The sequence below is a fragment of the Oncorhynchus kisutch genome, linkage group LG17 (assembly GCF_002021735.2).
Source record: "Oncorhynchus kisutch isolate 150728-3 linkage group LG17, Okis_V2, whole genome shotgun sequence".
NCBI classification, from domain to species: domain Eukaryota; kingdom Metazoa; phylum Chordata; class Actinopteri; order Salmoniformes; family Salmonidae; genus Oncorhynchus; species Oncorhynchus kisutch.
Genome location: NC_034190.2, coordinates 61,084,428 through 61,103,467, shown reverse-complemented (window position 1 = coordinate 61,103,467; position 19,040 = coordinate 61,084,428). Strand labels below are relative to the sequence as shown.

Sequence of the window (19,040 nt, the reverse complement as noted above, 5' to 3'; positions counted from 1 at the left end):
CAGGCCCAACCAATACCACTGGGCAGAGTCAGGCATTCATATTAGAAGCATTATTCAGATTTGTTGGTATAGGGATTAATACTGTTCGCTGTATTGATGTTTTTTTGTCTCCAGTGGTTGTCCTGATGGTGCCTTGTGAGGGATCGGAGACCTATGTCAACGGCAAGCGAGTTGGAGCGTCAGTGCAGCTTCGCTCAGGTGTGTATTCCCCACAGCTGCATATGCAGTTGTATTTCATGAAGCGTTTTCAGGAATGTTCTCTCTTCATTTGCATGTAAAGTGAAGGATCTTCACATTGACATCTTCTCCACTGATAGAAATAGACTGGAGAAGGTGTTGACGTGAATTGCCATTCAATGACAGGAATTCCTGAATCTCTTACTACTTGGCTTTTGAGCTCAATGCCTGTTTTGTTTCGACCTTGCGCACTCCCTCTTGTCACAGGAAACCGTATCATCATGGGAAAGAACCATGTGTTTCGGTTCAACCATCCGGAGCAGGCGAGGGCCGAGAAGGAGGAGAAAGAGAAGGAGACCCCAACAGCAGAGACCCCAGTAGAGCCAGTGGACTGGACCTTTGCCCAGAGAGAGCTACTGGAGAAGCAGGGCATCGACATGAAGCAAGAGATGGAGAAAAGGTATGTACAGGACCGAATACAGTCATGTTGATCTCATGGACTGTCAGTCCTGGCATACTTAGCTTAGTCTATGACTTTGAGTGATTACGTTTCCTTAACTAGCCCCATCCCTTGTATTTGTACCAAACCACGTGGCAGAACTGCCGTTGAGCTGAAACGCAGAGACAGGATTGTGTCTTTAGAAGGGGGGACTTTGAGAGGTGGATAGCTTCCACTCACTGAGAGTTTGAGGCCTATACTTTGTTCAATGGCGAAGCATGTTTTTGAATAATTGTGTATACATACAATAGGATTTAATTTGTGTGTTTCATTCATTCTAGATTGACTGAGATGGAGATCTTGTACAAAAAAGAGAAAGAGGAGGCGGACCAACTTCTGGAACAGCAGAGACTGGTGAGCCTTGAAACATTTAGCAAATTAACTTCTCTATAACCTGTAGATTAATTCAGTTTTTTTTGTGGGGGGGCCACAAAATACCTGAGTTTTGTTTTTGTGTTGAGATTAAATGAAATGTGCTACAGGATACAAAGTTATAGCATGGTTTTCCTATAATAACCTTGTGGATAGTTCATTTTGATAGCTAGTTTTGTCATTAGACATTATTTTCCCTGTTTGATCTGTTGAAGTCTGACTAGCACTAATTTCTCACTGCTGACACCTTTTGAGACACTTCTATTGTATGTGCGTGTGTGTGTGAGTGAAGAAGAGAAGCACTTACTTTTACTTAGCATGTCTGTTCCTCTTGCATGGGAGTGTGATTCCACTATCTGGTCTGAGATAGGGAAGAGCAAAGCCTTTGCCCCTTGACTTCTGATTTCGACCAACTTGCTGAAACAATTTGATTCAGAGAGAATTATATTGCAAAGCATTTTTCCCTGTTCCAAATCCTTATTTTCACTCTTGTGTCTTCTAGGTTTGAACTGAACCTTGCAAAACAGAATTTTTGTAAATTAATTGTTGGCTTTGTATTTTTTATTATGACCTCAATTCAAATGAATTTAATTAATCAAGTACCAACTCATTGGCTCAACAAAATTACAGTACAATTGCCAGTGATCTAGCTTTGGTAACGCTTTACTGCTTTTGCATGGTTCATGTTTTGTAGCATGTTTTCTTCACTTCCTTTCCCAGGCTAAGTTGCAGAGATATACAGTTAAACTGGTCAACGATGTGGCTACTGTGGAATGTCTTGGTTTAGACTTCTATTCTAGTTTTTTGCTGTTTTGTGTTGAGTTTCTATGCTCTTCAATGCAGTTGCCGATATGTACAATGCATTGTGATAACCAAGAGTCCTGCTGTAGTACTTTTTGAAGGCTAGCGACAATGTGGTTTCTCATTGACTTCTTTTGTCACTTCCTTATGCTAGCCTCACCTGTGCCTTTTGTAAAGCACACTGAGGACATATCTCAACTGAATTATCAGTGCTCGGGTTTTAATCAACGAATCACTAAAAATACTTTAATTCTCTGGTGGTTTGATGAGCATAACTACAGACGTATGATATTCAGACTCCTACTGCATACACGTATTTGTACACCTATTTCCAACCAATGTCTCTAGTCGCAGATACAGTCATCAACTTCCTGTTCTCTCTGGTTGTGATCTGTAATGTACTTTGTCTACCAAAATGAGAAACTGCATTTTCTTCCAACTAACGTCTTCCGTGAAGTGGATGCATTAACACTTAACCTCACTTCTGTCTGTCCTCTCTACTGGCTTTCCAATAAAACTGCAAGACTACTTTTGTCCTCTCAACCACTGCTAACACTAGAGCAACTCTAAAACCAACTCTAAATCTTCTTTCACGTGGACCTCGAATGGGGAAAGGCTACCAAAATGTGTCTGCCTTTTTTTTGCATGCCTTTGTAGCATGTTTGGGATCCCGCTTTCAAGTGCCCATATCGTCAATTATGAAGAGGAAATAGAACACAACAAATCAGATCAACACCTGTCCCCCTTTTTCTGTTCATATTCTGTATCTAATCATGATAGTCATGCTTTACGTTTACTTTTAATATCAATATGCAACATTGGGAATGATATTGGCCTACCTGATCGTACATTTTCTAAGTACAATTTTGTAGATAATGTATGAAATATTTCCCCATTTCAAAATATGAGAGCTCTCCGCAGAGGTTACTCCTGATGGTAACATCTGCAAAAGAGTGTTGTTCCAGCACTAGAACATGCATAAGAAAGTTACATCCAAGAAATAAGCAAAGCATTCTATATAAATCCATATAATTTTACACTAACGAGCACAATTTTATAGGATTCTTCTGAATTCACTTATTAGCCTGAGGCCAGAACCAATGCGCAAACCAAGGTCTTAGATCTATAAAAAGAAAGTCAATGGAAGCCACTGTCAGTATTAGGTTTTTGTTTAAGCTGGTTTGTCCCTGAATTTGATGAATGATTTCTTCCTAGACTTATTTTTCTGGGCATGGAAAGTGCATGTCCTCAATTTGTCATACATCTTGTATAATTATGATGTATGCGAAAGTTTGAGGGTGTTTTTAATCTGACCAAAAAGTATATTGTTTTACACTGAAAATGGTTAGAAAAACATATGCAGATGTAGAAAATGAGTAATTTATATAAATTTAAATCCTACCCAAAAACACCCCGTGGCAATAGAAGTTCCCATGTTGCATATTCATACTTGTATCCTTTCCTTTTTTTAAAAGCCATCCTTCCTCTTTTTTGATTTCCCATTTTAATTTCTTCATTTTGTTGGGAACCTCTTTGGTTTGTTTCCTGTTTTTGTTTTTTCAAGGATGGCGACTCTGATAGTGGCGATGACTCAGATAAGAGGTCTTGTGAGGAAAGCTGGAGACTGATCACCTCCCTGAGGGAAAAGCTGCCTCCTAGCAAGCTGCAGTCCATAGTCAGAAAGTGTGGCTTGCCCAGCAGTGGGAAGCGTCGGGAGCCTGTGAAAATGTACCAGGTTCCCCAGCACCGACGCATCACCAAGGATGCCAAGTGGGTCACCATCTCGGACCTGAAGATCCAGGCAGTGAAGGAGATCTGCTACGAGGTGGCCCTCAACGACTTCCGCCACACACGCCAGGAGATAGAGGCCCTGGCCATCGTCAAGATGAAGGAGCTGTGCGCCGCCTACGGCAAGAAGGACCCCAACGAGCGGGACTCGTGGCGGGCTGTGGCCAGGGACGTGTGGGACACGGTCGGGGTAGGCGACGAACGCATCGAGGATGTTCTCACCAACGGTAATGGGGGAAGAGGCGGAGGGGGAGCAGGTGTGGTGGCTGACCCCATGGATGACCTCAAGGTGCACATTGACAAGCTGGAGGACATTCTGCATGAGGTGAAGAAGCAGAACAACATGAAGGATGTGGAAATCCGTGCCCTCAGGAACAAGATGGTCAAGATGGAGAAAGTCCTGCCACTCATCACCCCAGAGTGTCAGACTTCCAGCCCGCCTACCACCAGCCCCCCTGCTAGCGCCCCCAGAACCCCTAGTCCTCGAGAGGGCCGACCCCTGGTGCAGGCCGAAGGGGAGGAGGGCGAACTGCAAACTGCGGGTGACGACTCCACCCTCCGCCGGGGCCATATGCGCTGGATGCGGCAGGAGCAGGTGCGCCTGAAGAGTCTCCAGCAGCAGGAGATCACCAAGCAGCTTCGCCGGCAGAGCGGCCCCCACCGCTTCATCCCGCCGGAGGACCGCAAGCTCCGCTTCCCGTTCCGAAGCAATCCCACGCACCGCAACTCCTGGAGTCCCGGCACCCACATCATCATCACCGACGAGCGGGTCATTGAGCTGAAGGTGCCAAAAGAGGCCTTTGAAGAGGAGGAGGGGGGGGGTCAGGTGCAGGCTGAGGAGGGGGGAGAGCCCGGAGAGAGAATGGCGACTCCTGTTATTCAAGCAACCTACCCCCAACAGCCGAGCCCATCCCCGCAGCCACGCAGATGTAAAGACTTGGAGCAGGGCCCAAGCCAAGGCCAGGGCCAGAGACAAAGCCATAGAAACCACCAGCATCAGCAGTCCCATGAACGAAGCCGCAGCAACTCCTTCAACCACCGCCGAAATTCTGGTTCTATGGACCGCCGAAACTATGGTTCCATGGACCGCCGATCCTCCGGCTCCATGGAGTCCTTGCAGTACTCTGATAAGTGCAGGAAGCAGCAGCAGGCCTTCTATCAACCCCGGCACCACTACCAAAACCAACAGGCCCAACAACCCCAACCACACCACCAACAGCCCTGCCACTACAACAGCATGCCCTATGGCGCCAACACCAACTTCACTAGTTACCAGAAATATCCACAAACTGACCAAGTCAACCATCAAAGCAATTTTCAGGCACCACCTCGAATGCGCAGGCAAATGTCTGCTCCTAATCTGAAGGATCTGAAGGCTAGCCGAGAGACGACAGTGTGAGATGGGGCTAGTGGGAATGAGGAATTCTGTACTTTGGTAGACAAACACATTACAGATCACAAAACCTCAGAATAATTGTCCACAGTGAGACAAACAGCTAGAACTGTTACTCTTTTTGCACTTGAACGGTGTGTTGGTTGATCCAAATTTCAATGGTATGTGTATAACGAAAGCACAATTGACCATTTCAATTGCATAATCTATCTATGCCCTTCCTCCTGTATCCGTTGTGCTGCACTGGTTGCTATTTCAACATATGCAAATGAGGAGAGCTGTTGTAAGGAATCAAAGCCAACACAAGATAATGGGACAATTTAAATAATGATAAATCATCATACATTTTTTATTTGTTCAGACAAATTATTTTCATGGTTGATCATCTGCGTTTTACACTGTTTGCAGTTTTAGTTTCGGTTTATAATGAATGTTATTTTAGCTATTATAAAGATTAACCCTTGGCTAGGGAAAACAGGGTTGTTTCTAAATCCTTAGTTCAAACCCTTTACCTTGGTGTCTACAAAGTGCCCAACATTTACAGTCAAACAGTATTTACTCTGTTCTTTACGAAACCCAACTCCAGGAAAAATAACAAACATTCTCACCCTTTTATTTAATTTGGTACACTAACCGGATCTGCCAAGTGTACATTTACAATGTTTGTTATATCATTTCAGGACAGTAAGTGTTCTATCATAATTTACCATGTCACATTTCAAAGGTTTTTACATTGACCTGTTGTTATTATCGATATGAAAGTTAGCAGCTAATTAAGCTACACATCAAAGTGACTGTGTAATACAATATAATCTGTATGTAAATTAGATGATGCATTCATTGTGAATTAATTTACTGTGCACAACCAACACTTGACTGCCTTTTGAAAATGAATGAAGACTGTTCGAATGGAATCAAAGAAGTGCCTTAATGATTCACTAACACGTCATTAACATTGCTCTGCATTTACAATCTGGTATCAAAGACCTTCATTGGCTCGGTCTCCCTATAACTTTTTGATTCAGTTTTAGCACTTGCCTACAGAACGCATACTAAATGAATACCTTAAATGTCCCTATACTTGTAACCACTAGTGCTGAAAATGTACCAAATTAACGAGATTGGGGAGACAATGCCTTATTATTCCTTTTGGCCACCATGAGTAAAACAATGTAAGCCTCTTGTCTTCATAGTTAGTGTAAATGAAAGGAAACAGGTATTTTTACTTAAGATATGCGACTGCCACCGTACATTGTATTTACAAAACTCAATTGCACTTCCTTAAGTCATGAAGAAGTTGTACTCTCAATCGTATTACAAAAAAGTGAGAGAATATGGACAGATCTGTCTAAAGCACCGTTTTCTTTTGTACTCTATTGTTTGAGTTGTAGATGTTGATTTAATGAGATCTAGCGGAACATCGTTCTGTTAAGACCAACTGCCACACATTGAGTTTAAAAGCTAGGGTCTTGCTTTTCCCACGGGATGTCTTCTATGTACAGTACTAAAACCGGCTGTGTCCCAAATGGCACTCTATTTCCTCCTTAGTGCACAACTTTTGATCATTGGAGTCTGTTCAAAAGTAGTGCACTATGTAGGGAATAGGGTGCCATTCGGGAAAGCGCCTGTGGATTCTGGGTAATGTATTAGATTGCCATTTATTTATCTCTGGTTCAGTGACTCAGACCCACAAAATGCAGCTTCTTAGGGAGAGGATGTCCAACCAAGGGTTACCATGGTTTCAAAAGACTCACCCTCAACTTGGGAGTAACAGAAAGAATGAAAGTCTTTGCATATTGCATATTTCAGGAGAAGCGTCCATGTCCAATTGGATTTGACCCAAACATGTGATTTCATAAATTGTGGACTAGTAAATTTGTAAATCTCACTTTCTACTGTTGTAAATACATGACACATTGAATGCCATTTCCATCTGTAAAGAATGGATTATGTACACATCTTGTTCGGTTTCCCACACATTCATTCTTAAGGATTAGTTTAGCGATTAGAACACCGCCCTGAAACAATTTATCTGATACCATGCATTTATCTCTATCAATTACACTGTGTAAACGCTGTTAACAGACTTCAAATGAGATAATTATTGCCTCATGAGTTTGCCACTGATGCTGTTAGTCGACTCTTCACTTCTGAGTGATTTAAGTATTCTTATCTCCTATACCTTAATAGCTTACTTCGCTGCCTATCCCTGAAGAGAACCTTGTGATTTCCAAATGCAATGGCCAACGCCGATCTCTACATGACTTTCTTTAAAGAAAACATTTAATTCAGGATGCTTAGAGATTTGTGATATCCATTGGCCTATCTGAGCTACAGTATGTTATTGATAACTGTAGATAACAGAATAATATAAAGTTCTCAAAATACTATTTACTCTACCTTTGTGTGTAACGCAAACCAAATGGCAAAAATCTATAGGACATTTTCTTCAACCATTTGCTTTCTTCACATTTAAAAAGTGCTCTTGCTTCTATGACTATTTTGCATGTCTTCAAGTCAATGTTCCAATAAATAATGTTATTTAACGCATGCATCCGGTGCTGACAGCTTCTCAAAATATTACCTGGAGAGCTGGAAAAGTAGTCAATGAAATGGACAATGTACAGCTATATTGTTCTTTTGAAATATATGTTATGTTAGTGTCTGGTCAGTGTTGTTAGTCGATCTGAATATGATATGAAGTGCCTCGATATGGCTGTGTATCAAGTTGTTGTCACGTAAAAGGCTAGTACTTTGTGCAAAAAATATTGGAATTTCATTGTTCACAGGTTTTATCAAGGATATAATACATACGTTTGTGTTGCTGGAGATCTATTTTCGAAGTATGACTGAAATAAAATGTTACAAATGCAGTTACAGATGCAGGCCTTTGCTTGGTGTTCAACTTTGTTTACTTAAAATAATCTTACTGGTTTCCCCCCCAAAAATCTAACATTTCTCAAAGGCCAAGCAGCCTCGTGTGAATTGATATTGAACATTTGGCTGTACGTTAAATAAGATCTGAGGGAGGGATCTCATGATACTCCGTATCAGCATACTATTAAGTATCATGGCATGAAAACAAAGCATGAAGAGGATTGAAATTGCTGAGGAATACAGTTCTACTGTTGGAAACAAGCAGCCTGAGGTTGTCATCCACACACTAGCTAGATTTCCATCCAGTTTGCGACAGATTCTCATGTGAATATTTTAAAATCAGTATAAAGAAAAGATGCCATTTTTTTCCCACCAAACGGACTTGTTACCGAAACAAATCAGTGCGTGATTTAAGTAGTGCCCACAAAATGTACTTTTTCGCTTAAATTTACATGTGCCGATTAAAAATTAAATGCGTTTACATCCCATTTTCAACTGATCGTTTTGTTGCAAACTGTTGAGTTAAATAGCAAATGTGCCTACTCTGATTTTGGTTAGTGCACTCCAGCTACAGTTCGCAGTGTGGGTAGACTGTGCCGCCAGGTATGCTAGTCTACATGACGAGATTATTATGGATACGAGCGAGAGTAGCATCCATAATCATTTCACCAGAATAAGACCATCTATTTATTGGAAAACTGCACTTTCACCACCCTGTGCAGTTCATTATTGATTTAATCTGTAGCCTAATAAACTGCATGGTTTCCCGATTCGTAGTGGGAAGACCACACACAATATCATCACGTGACACCAGGTTTACTTAAATATGAGGGTTGTTATATCAATATTTGCGCATAAAGGCGTTTCCACCGCCATTTCTCACATATGACCTTTTACCGACACAAAAAGATTCCACCATGTCGAACGAACACATGATCTGGCTGTATTTATAAAATTGTTCCCGAAACTTCCAGTTTCCATAACAGCTGTTGTGATTTTATTTTGTACGGTATGACTTTACTTGCATAAAAACTGTGGGTGGAAACATGGTTACTGTTATATAAAGCACATTCTATATGACCATATACTACTGTATGTTCCGTCTTGTTTGTGTTTTCGAGTATCAGAAAAACATTTATCTTAATCTAATGACCTCGGTAGTTCATAAATGAATGTCCACAACAGTTATCCATTTCTTGAACGAAATGGTTAATTGACCCAGAACTCAAACAGGCTACTGTTAAGACGTAGTTTACGCCAAATAAATCAACAACCAGTATCTTAACTCACTGCACTGTAAGAGTAGAGTAGTCATGATTTAGGCATACACAGTTCAGGCTCCAGTACTTGAATTGATGAAGGCTGATTTAAAAAAAAATGTAACTGTGGTTTATGTTTAGAATTCAAATTGCATAGCATGATACATCACACAAAGGACTACACATTGTCTTCATAATTAGAATACTATGTGTTAGCCATGCCCTGCGATTACCACAAAATAGTGCTTTTGGGTTTGTTTTTACAAAATACACTAAGTAGGTGCAGTCTAAAATAATGATATTCAAAAAAAGTTTTTCCCAAAGAAAGTTCATTCATTCTATTACTCATCCAAAACTACCTCTATTTGGTTGAGGTTGGGTGTTTGTGGAGGCCAGGTCATCTGATCCAGCACTCCATCTCTCGCCTTCGATAGAAATAGCCCTTACACTGCCTGGAGGTGTTTTGGGTCATTGTCCTCTTGAAAAACAGATGATAGTCCCACTAAGCACAAACCAGATGGAATGGCGTATTGCTGCAGAATGCTGTGGTAGCCATGCTGGTTAAGTGTGCCTTGAATTCTAAATAAAGCACAGACAGTGTCACCAGCAAAGCACCCCCACACCATCACACCTCCTCCATGCTTCACGTTGGGAACCACACAAGCATCCGTTCACCTACTGTGTCTCACAAAGACATGAAGGTTGGAACCAAAAATCTCAAATTTGGACTCATCAGACCAAAGGAAGTATTTCTATCGGTTACTTGAACTCTGTGACGCATTTATTTGGGCTGAAATTTCAGAAGCTCGTAACTCAAATGAACTTATCCTCTGCAGCAGCGGTAACTCTGGGTCTTCCTTTCCTGTGGCGGTCCTCATGAGAGCCAGTTTCATCATAGTGCTTGATGGTTTTTGCGACTGCACATGAAGAAACTTTAAAAGTTCTTGACATTTTCCAGATTGACTGACCTTCATGTCTTAAAGTAATGGAGTGTCATTTCTCTTTGCTTATTTGAGCTGTTCTTGCCATAATATGAACTTGGTCTTTCACCAAATAGGGCTATCTTCTGTATACCCTCCCTATTTTGTCACAAGACAACTAATTGGCTCAAATGCATTAAGAAGGAAGAAATTCCACAAATGAACTTTTAACTAGGCACACCTGCTAATTGAAATTCATTCCAGGTGTCTACCTCATGAAGCTGGTTGAGAGAATGCAAAGTGTGCAAAGCTGTCATCAAGGGTAGGGTAGCTACTTTGAAGAATCTCAAATGCATAAAATATATTTGGATTTGTACAATTCTTTATAGTTTACATGATTCCATGTGTTATTTCATAGGTTTAATGTCTTCAATTATTCTACAATGTAGAAAATAGTAAAACATTTCAACAATGTAGAAAATAGTAAAACATTTCATTAAAACCCTTGAATGAGTAGGTGTGTCCAAACTTTTGACTGGTAGTGTGTGTGTGTGTACAGACGCCTCACGTCTGTACACTATTCATTAAATAGTACCCGCAAAACACCAGTCTCCTTGTCAACAGTGAAGAGGCGACTCTGGGATGCTGGCCTTCTAGGCAGAGTTGCAAAGAAAAAGCCATATCTCAGACTGGGAAATAAAAAGAAAAGATTAAGATGGGAAAAAGAACACAGACACTGGACAGAGGAACTCTGCCTAGAAGGCCAGCATCCCGGAGTCGCCTCTTCACTGTTGACGTTGAGACTGGTGTTTTGCGGGTACTATTTAATGAAGCTTCCAGTTGAGGACTTGTGAGGCGTCTGTTTCTCAAACTAGACTCTAATGTACTTGTCCTCTTGCTCAGTTGAGCACCGGGGCCTCCCACTCCTCTTTCTATTCTGGTTAGGGCCAGTTTGCGCTGTTCTGTCAAGGGAGTAGCACACAGCATTGTACCAGATCTTCAGTTTTTTGGCAATTTCTCGCATGGAATAGCCTTCTTTTCTCATAACAAGAATAGACTGACGAGTTTCATAAAGTGCTTTGTTTCTGGCCATTTTAAGCCTGTTATCGAACACACAAATGCTGATGCTCCAGATACTCAACTAGTCTAAAGAAGTCCAGTTGTATTGCTTCCTTAATCAGAACAACAGTTTTCAGCTGTGCTAACATAATTGCAAAAGTTTTCGAAGGTTTTCTAATAATCAATTAGCCCTTTTAAAATGATAAACTTGGATTAGCTAACACAATGTGCCATTGGAACACAGGAGTGATGATTGCTGATAATGGGCCTCTGTACACCTATGTAGATATTCCATTAAAAATCAGCCGTTCCCAGTCATTTACAACATTAACAATGTCTACACTGTATTTCTGATCAATTTCATGTTTTTCGATGGACAAAAAATGTGCTTTCTAAGTGACCCCAAACTTTGAACGTGTGTGTGTGTGTGTGTGTGTGTGCATGTGTATATATATATATATTTCTATATCTATATATATCTTCCTAGTATCAAGGAAACAAAACATTTAACTCTGCCTTAATGTTGGAAACAAACACATTTATGTTTTCATCCAGAGACACTTACATTTATTTTCCATGCTGTAGCACGCAAAATATTACGTAGAGCAGGTTTTTAAAGGACAGAGTTTGGGCTTCATGTTTTCATTACTTTCATTACAGTATAACATCCAACATTGAGTCTGTTTCTGCCTATTGGTGGGTAGTGCAGAGGGTGTGTGTGTGTGTGATATGAAAGGTGACATTGTTCCCCAGAAGACACTGAACAAAAAGCATGATGTCATCGGGACAACTGTCTCCTGCATGAACGACACCCCTCATTGGATGACACTAGACTCCGTTTCAACCAACTTCTCCAAACTACCAACCTCTTAGATACTTTAATGAATCAGTTTGAGTGCCAAATGAATGTTATTTTAATTGTCACTTTGTGTTAGCATTACAGTTGCTAGGTTAGACGGTGAAATGGTTATGAAGATGAAATGTATCTCATGAAAATCGACGGTGTGTGACTCAAAAGCTTACCCCTCTCATCCCTTTTCCCCATTAGCCTGGTTCACACGAAGGGCTAAACCAAGCAGACTAGGACTGAGCTGGCCTGGTTAGGTATCAACCATGGTTGCTGGAAAATATAATGCGAAAGGGAAACATCTGAGCCAGCATAGTTTGTTTGGTCCTATAGGGTGAATCAGGCAACCATCTATATTGATCCCCGCAAGACATGCTAGCTCTGTCATGGTTGTGGTGTTGTTGTTAATGATGGTGGTGGGGGTTTGGCCCACCTTCTGTCCTCCCGTCCTGTCTGTCCATTGGCTGACGGGCGGTGTCCGTTCTCTCCTCTCTGCCGTGCTGTGCAGGTCTATGAGAGCAAGTTGCAGGAACTTCAGAAACAGGTGGAGACCTGTTCACTGGCTGTGGAGACGCCCGATGAAGAGGAAGATGAAGAGGAAGAAGAGGAGGGTGCGTTCTTTCAATCATGGAATAGAACAAGGAATAGAATTTCGCTACTGTTCATGAACCAGGGACCATATTCATCAAGCATCTCAGAGTAGGAGTGCTGATCTAGGAAGAGGTCTCTCCTGTCCATGTGATCTTGTGCATTTGAACTCTGAGATGCTTCTTGAATACAGGCCCAAAAAGCCATTTCAATTAGTTAAATTGAACTTTTTTAATGTGGCCCTGTACTGCACCTGTGTTCTTTTCATGAGCAAAATGTGTGTTGTCATGTTGACTGCCCATAGAAATCACCCACTCATCAGAAAAGATTGATCAAGGTAACTGAACTCCAAGTAAAACAGTCTTATGACTAATGATGAAACATTCCAGTCTTCCTAACCAGCACAACCACATACATTTACTAGTGTCCAAAACAACCCCCCAACATTGAACCCATGAAAAATACTTAACGTGTGTGTCTGTGTGTCTCTTGTGTGGAGTTGAATATATTTGCCACTCTTTGACAATGTCCCCTATCCCTGCAGTGCCCTGGACACAGCATGAGTTTGAGCTAGCGCAGTGGGCCTTCAGAAAATGGCGGTACCATCAGTTCACGTCGCTCCGCGACCAGCTGTGGGGCAATGCGGTCTACCTGAAGGAGGCCAATGCCATCAGTGTCGAACTAAAGAAGAAGGTAACTATTGTCACAGTATACATTCCAATTCAGTTTAAAAACCCAATTTAAACTCTTAATAATAATATTGAATATTGAGAAATATTATTATTTTCTGAACAAAATTCTATCAAATTTGGTCCGGTTCCTGAAACGCATGTCCATTGGTGGCTGGGAGATGTTCGCATACACACCTAGTTTCAAAATAGCTGAGGCAATGGCTGCATAGCAATAGTTTTAAGTAGCTTCCTCTCCCTGTCTCCTCTCTGTCCTCTGCATTTATGTGAAAACGCAGGACAGGTGAAAGTGGTAGATGAGTGCAGATCCGCTGAGCACAATGTCAATGTACACCATAGAAATATAATTACTAGAATGGGGATCCCAATTCAAGTCAATGTCATATTTACAGTACCAGTCAAGTTTGGACACACCTACTCATTCAGGGGGTTTTCTACATTGTAGAATAATAGTGAAGACATCAAAACTATGAAATAACACATAGAATAATGTAGTAACCAAAAAAGGGTTAAACAAATCAAAATACATTTTAGATTCTTCGAAGTGGCCACCCTTTTCTTTGTTACAGCTTTGCACACTCTTGGCATTCTCTCAACCAGCTTCACCTGGAATGCTTTTCTAACAGTCTTGAAGGAGTTCCCACATATGCTGAGCACTTATTGGCTGATTTTCCTTCACTCTGCGTCCAACTCATCCCAAACCGTCTCAATTAGGTTGAGGTCGGACGATTGTGGAGGCCAGGTCATCCGATGCAGCACTTATTGGTCAAATAGCCCTTACACAGCCTGGAGGTGTGTGTTGGGTCATTGTCCTGTTGGAAAAACAAATGATAGTCCCACTAAGCGTAAACCAGATGGATGGAGTATCGCTGCAGAATGCTGTTGTAGCCATGCTGGTTAAGTGTCCCTTTAATTCTAAATAAAGCACAGACAGGGTCACCAGCAAAGCACACCATCACACCACCACCTCCTCCATGCTTCACGGTGGGAACCACACATGCGGAGATCATCCGTTCACCTATTCTCCGTCTCACATAGACACGGTGGTTGGAACAAAAAATCTCACATTTGGACTCATCAGATCAAAAGCCAGATTTCCACTGGTCTAATATCCATTGCTCGTGTTTCTTGGCCCAAGCAAGTCTCGTCGTCTTATTGGTGTCCTTTAGTAGTGGTTACTTTGCAGCAATTCGACCATGAAGGCATGATTAACGCAGTCTCCCCTGAACAGTTGATGTTGTGTCTGTATTAACTCTGATGCATTTATTTGGGCTACAATCTGAGGTGCAGTTAACTCTAATGAACTTATTCTCCGCAGCAGAGGTAACTCTGGGTCTTCCTTTCCTGTGGCAGTCCTCATGAGAGCCAGTTTCATCATCGCACTTGATAGTTTTTGCAACTGCATTTGAATATTCTTTCAAACTTCTTGACAACTTGATTGACCTTCATGTCTTAAAGTAATGATGGACTATAATTTCTCTTTGCTTATTTGAGCTGTTCTTGCCATAATATGGACTTGGTATTTTACCAAATAGGGCTATCTTCTGTATACCAACCCTACCTTGTCACAACACAACCGATTGGCTCAAACACATTAAGAAGGAAAGAAATTCCACAAATTAACTTTTAACTTGGCACACCTGTTAATTTAAATGCATTCCAGGTGACTTCCTGATGAAGCTGGTTGAGAGAATGCCAAGTGTGTGCAAAGCTGTCATCAAGGCAAAGGGTGGCTACTTTTAAGAATCTCAAATATACAATAGATTTTGATATAACACTTTTTTGGTTACTACATCATTCCATATGTGTTATTTCATGGTGTTGATATCTTCACTATTATCCTACAATGTATAACATTTTATAAATATTGAGGTGTTCTAAAACTTGTGACTGGTACTGTACGTGAGATGATGTCACAGGGAAGGACACCACAATGTTTCAAATCAGCAGCGTTTTTTCACGTTTTATGATTATCAATCGCAACAATTACAGTCCATGAAGAGGATAGTAGGAGAAAATGCTGAATTACAACCCTTCAAATTATGGATGTTGATCTTTGAGATGGTATGCGTCCCAAATGGACCCTATTCCTTTTATCGTGCACTACTGTTGACCAGAGCTCCTTGGTCAAAAGAAAAGCACAATAAAAGGAAATAGGGTGCCAGTTGGGACGCAAATATGGAATCTGAGAAGCCTGCGGTCACCGTACTGTTGCCGGGCTGTATGGCGAGTCCCAAATGGCTCCCTATATAGTGCACTACTTTTGACCCCTAGTAAGTGAACTATATAGGGAATTGGGTACCATTTTGGGGGGGGGACATCCTGATCTAGAGGAGCTTGTCATTTCAATTCTGAGTATAGACATGTCAGGTTGTAGGAGCAGGCTGGTGGAGGGGGAAAGGACTTTCAGGTTTCCTACTGCTCTTTATTTATCACAAGCTTCTACTCTCCTATTATTTATGCCCTTTGGCATTCTTTTCTTTTCTTGAACATATTACCTCTGGTAGGACTCCACCCCCGCCTTCCTTTTTGACCTCTCCTTCTCCACCTCGCCCATCTTTCAGGTGCAGTTCCAGTTCGTATTGCTGACGGACACCCTGTACTCACCACTTCCCCCGGAGCTTTCGCCCCCCGAGCTGGAGAAGGAGCGCGACTCACGCCCGTTCCCTCGCACCGTGGTGGCTGTTGAGATACAGGACCTGAAGAATGGCGCCACGCACTACTGGTCTCTGGAGAAGCTCAAGTAAGACCCTAGGTCATGTTCATTAGGGCACACTGTAGCAAAATCGTTTTGCAACAGAAAATTAAAATGAGTGTTTCTTATTGGGCAATTCCAGGTAGTCCCTCCATTTTCTTCCATTTAGTCCCTAATGAACACAAACAACCCTGGTCTCCTAAAGTAGTAAATTAGTTGATTCTGTGGTCAATCCTGGGTCAGCTACAGTCATTTTATCAAAGGGGGTTGAAATTCAGTTTAAAAACTGGAAGTTGCCCATTACTTTGGATGTTAAGATGATCAATTACACAGGTTTCAATTCACTTCCTGCATTGAGTTGATTTGGATTCATATGGTATTGCCACAGCTTACCTTGATTTTCATGACCACTTATGATATCTGTGATGCCATCCCTCTTTGCATTCTTAAGGGAGGTGTATGATAAAGGGTACAGGGCCTATATTCACAACGCTCGCTGATCTAGGATCAAGTCACACCTGTCCATAAACTATTCATTGGTATCTAAAACGCAAAAGTGATCCTAGATCAGCACTCCAGTTATATTGGTGCTGTATCTGATAAACTAGTGTATGTGCATTGATTTTAACCTGACTCAATTGATCTCAAAACCCACGATTATAAATGTGAAAATAACCCGCATAATGTTTTTGCATATGAAATTAGTCTTTGCATTTGTCAGCGATCATTGTCCCATAGTATGTATTAGAGATACCAAACTGCAAAAAATGAATCCCTTTTTAAATAAGAATATAAACTTTTTTAAATGTTCTCCTTGGGTTTGTACACAACTTGTTACGCACATATTTAGGGTCTCCTGTATTCAAGGCCCTGAGTTGAGTTGGCTCTAAAACGTTTGCCTCCATTTTTGATTGCAGAATAATTAACCCATATTTTTTACTTGACGATTATATCTGGTACTATCCCCAAGGTTTGGAAGGTGGCCCATGTACTACCCCTTCACAAAGGTGGTGACTCTTTGTGACCTAAATAACTATCGCACTATTACAAAACGTTCTTGCCGAGCTAAAATCCTTGATTAATTCTCAGCTAAGGTCTTATCTTTGAAATGTATCAGTCAAATTTTAGACCAGGTCACAGCGTCTCTGCTGCTTCACTTGTTATAAATGATGTAGCAAATTGTAAGGCAACATTGTGCTGCCCTTTTCATTAACCTGTCAAAGGCCTTCGATACTGTGGATCACTCTACTAATTCAAAGGTAGTCCATTGGTAAAAGATCTGGCTGACAATCAGCACACAATAGAGCAGGACACAATAGAGCACATAAAAATAACTTTAAGCATATGTACTTTGGATGGTGCCCACATTGATCGTGTCCTGACCTACAAATATCTGATCATCTGGATAGACGAAAAGCTGTCTTTTAAAAAGCATATTGAAGAGTTCGTTTTGAAGTTAAGAATTGCCTCTCGAGTGGTGCAGTAGTCTAAGGCACTGTATCGCAGTGTTTGAGGCGTCACAACAGACCCAGGTTCGATCCCGGACTGTGACGCAGCCGGCCACAACCGGGAGACCCATGAGGCGGCGCCCAGTGTCGTTCGGGGAGGGTTTGGCCGGCCGGGATGTCCTTGTCCCTTCGCGCTCTAGCAACTCCTGTGGCGTGCCGGGCGCATGCACTCTGACACGGTCGCCAGTTAGAGTTTTTTTTTTTCCCCCGACACATTGGTGCAGCTGGCTTCTGGGTTAAGCGAGCAGTGTCAAGAAGCTGTGCGGCTTGGCAGGGTCGTGTTTCGGAGGACGCATGGCTCTCAACCTTTGCCTCTCCTGAGTCCGTATGGGAGTTGCAGCGATGGGACACGACTAAATACTAATTGGATATCACGAAATTGGGGAGAAAAAGGGGTTAAAATCTAAAATAAAGAAGCTGAGAATTCAAAATGGCCTTCTATAGAAGAAAGCTGAGACTATGGCGACATGTTCTATATATGAACGCAGCTGCCACGTCATTAAAGCCGTTGGATGCATTTTACCATAGCGCTCTTCGTTTTATTACTGGCGACTAGTTTAGTACACGACTGCATTCTCTACCAGAAGGTTGTTTGGCCCTCTGATGTAACCTAAGTCAATATTTATTAGATGGATTGGGTGAAAGAGACCTTGGTCTTAACATGACTCGCTGACAAAATAACGGTTAATAAGAATAATAATGAACTGTTCACACTACTTGGCTAAGCAGAACTGAGCCAAGCTTTACCGCGTTGGCCTGTTTTCACATTCGTATACCATAGTTGCTGGTGTGGACAGTGCTGGAAAGGAAAAGGTGGAGAGAAAATATCCACGGCAGTTCAGTACTGTTCAGGTTGGCACAATAGGGTGATGGGAAAACGGTATCAGTGGAATGAAGCGAAACTGTGGTCTAAGTGGAACTCTGATGTGATTTGCAGGCAGAGGCTGGACCAGATGAGAGAGATGTACGACCGCGCCGGGGAAATGGCTTCTTCCAATCAGGACGACAACGAGGGGGCTTTGACTGGAAATGACCCCTTCTATGACCGCTTTCATTGGTTCAAATTGGTGGGGAGGTACGTACGACACAACACTGGCTAAAACAATTCCTTTGTTAAATTTTTCTTGTTAGGCTTCTATTTGTCACTTCTGCTTTCTTTGGTTGAGTATTTTCGATGTAAAAGAGTTGCTTTATGGAGTTGAAAAGCAAAGCGGTTGGTTTTGTTATGTGGACGGATACCCTCAGCTGTTTTGAGGAGCTTTCATGAATCATTCATGAAATGGAATCCATTTACACTTCTGCGATTCCATTATTCATTTTTATGTCTGTGCTGTTGGATTGTTTCATTTTCTGTCCTTATAGCCTCATGTTTTAATTATTTCACATCTTTCAATAAGCACGTTTCATTTATGTTTTATGTTGATAGCGTACATTCTGTGCCCTTATGATATTTTTTTTGTTTTTTTGGACCCTTTCAACATTTCACTTTTCATTTGTTATTTTCATTTGGTGATTTTATTTATTTTTCTTTAATTTTATCAATGTCATTTCATGTATACAGTATGTCC

At 41.5% G+C, this 19,040-nt stretch overlaps 1 protein-coding gene across 13 annotated transcripts in view; it reads left to right on the top strand.

The window, feature by feature from the left end:
- kif1b (kinesin family member 1B) overlaps window positions 1–19,040 on the top strand; it is a 104,491-nt gene that overhangs the window by 58,305 nt on the left and 27,146 nt on the right. For 6 of the 13 annotated variants that reach the window (XM_031794219.1, XM_031794218.1, XM_031794224.1 and 3 more), the window contains 8 exons: window positions 115–198; window positions 445–637; window positions 958–1,030; window positions 12,501–12,603; window positions 12,885–12,917; window positions 13,125–13,273; window positions 15,834–16,012; window positions 18,410–18,547. In XM_031794219.1, the coding sequence (XP_031650079.1) occupies window positions 115–198; window positions 445–637; window positions 958–1,030; window positions 12,501–12,603; window positions 12,885–12,917; window positions 13,125–13,273; window positions 15,834–16,012; window positions 18,410–18,547 (952 nt within the window). Of the gene's footprint in view, window positions 1–114; window positions 199–444; window positions 638–957; window positions 1,031–3,413; window positions 7,904–12,500; window positions 12,604–12,884; window positions 12,918–13,124; window positions 13,274–15,833; window positions 16,013–18,409; window positions 18,548–19,040 lie in introns of those variants that run through there. The other 7 variants (XM_031794225.1, XM_031794226.1, XM_031794222.1 and 4 more) reach the window with 2 other exon arrangements.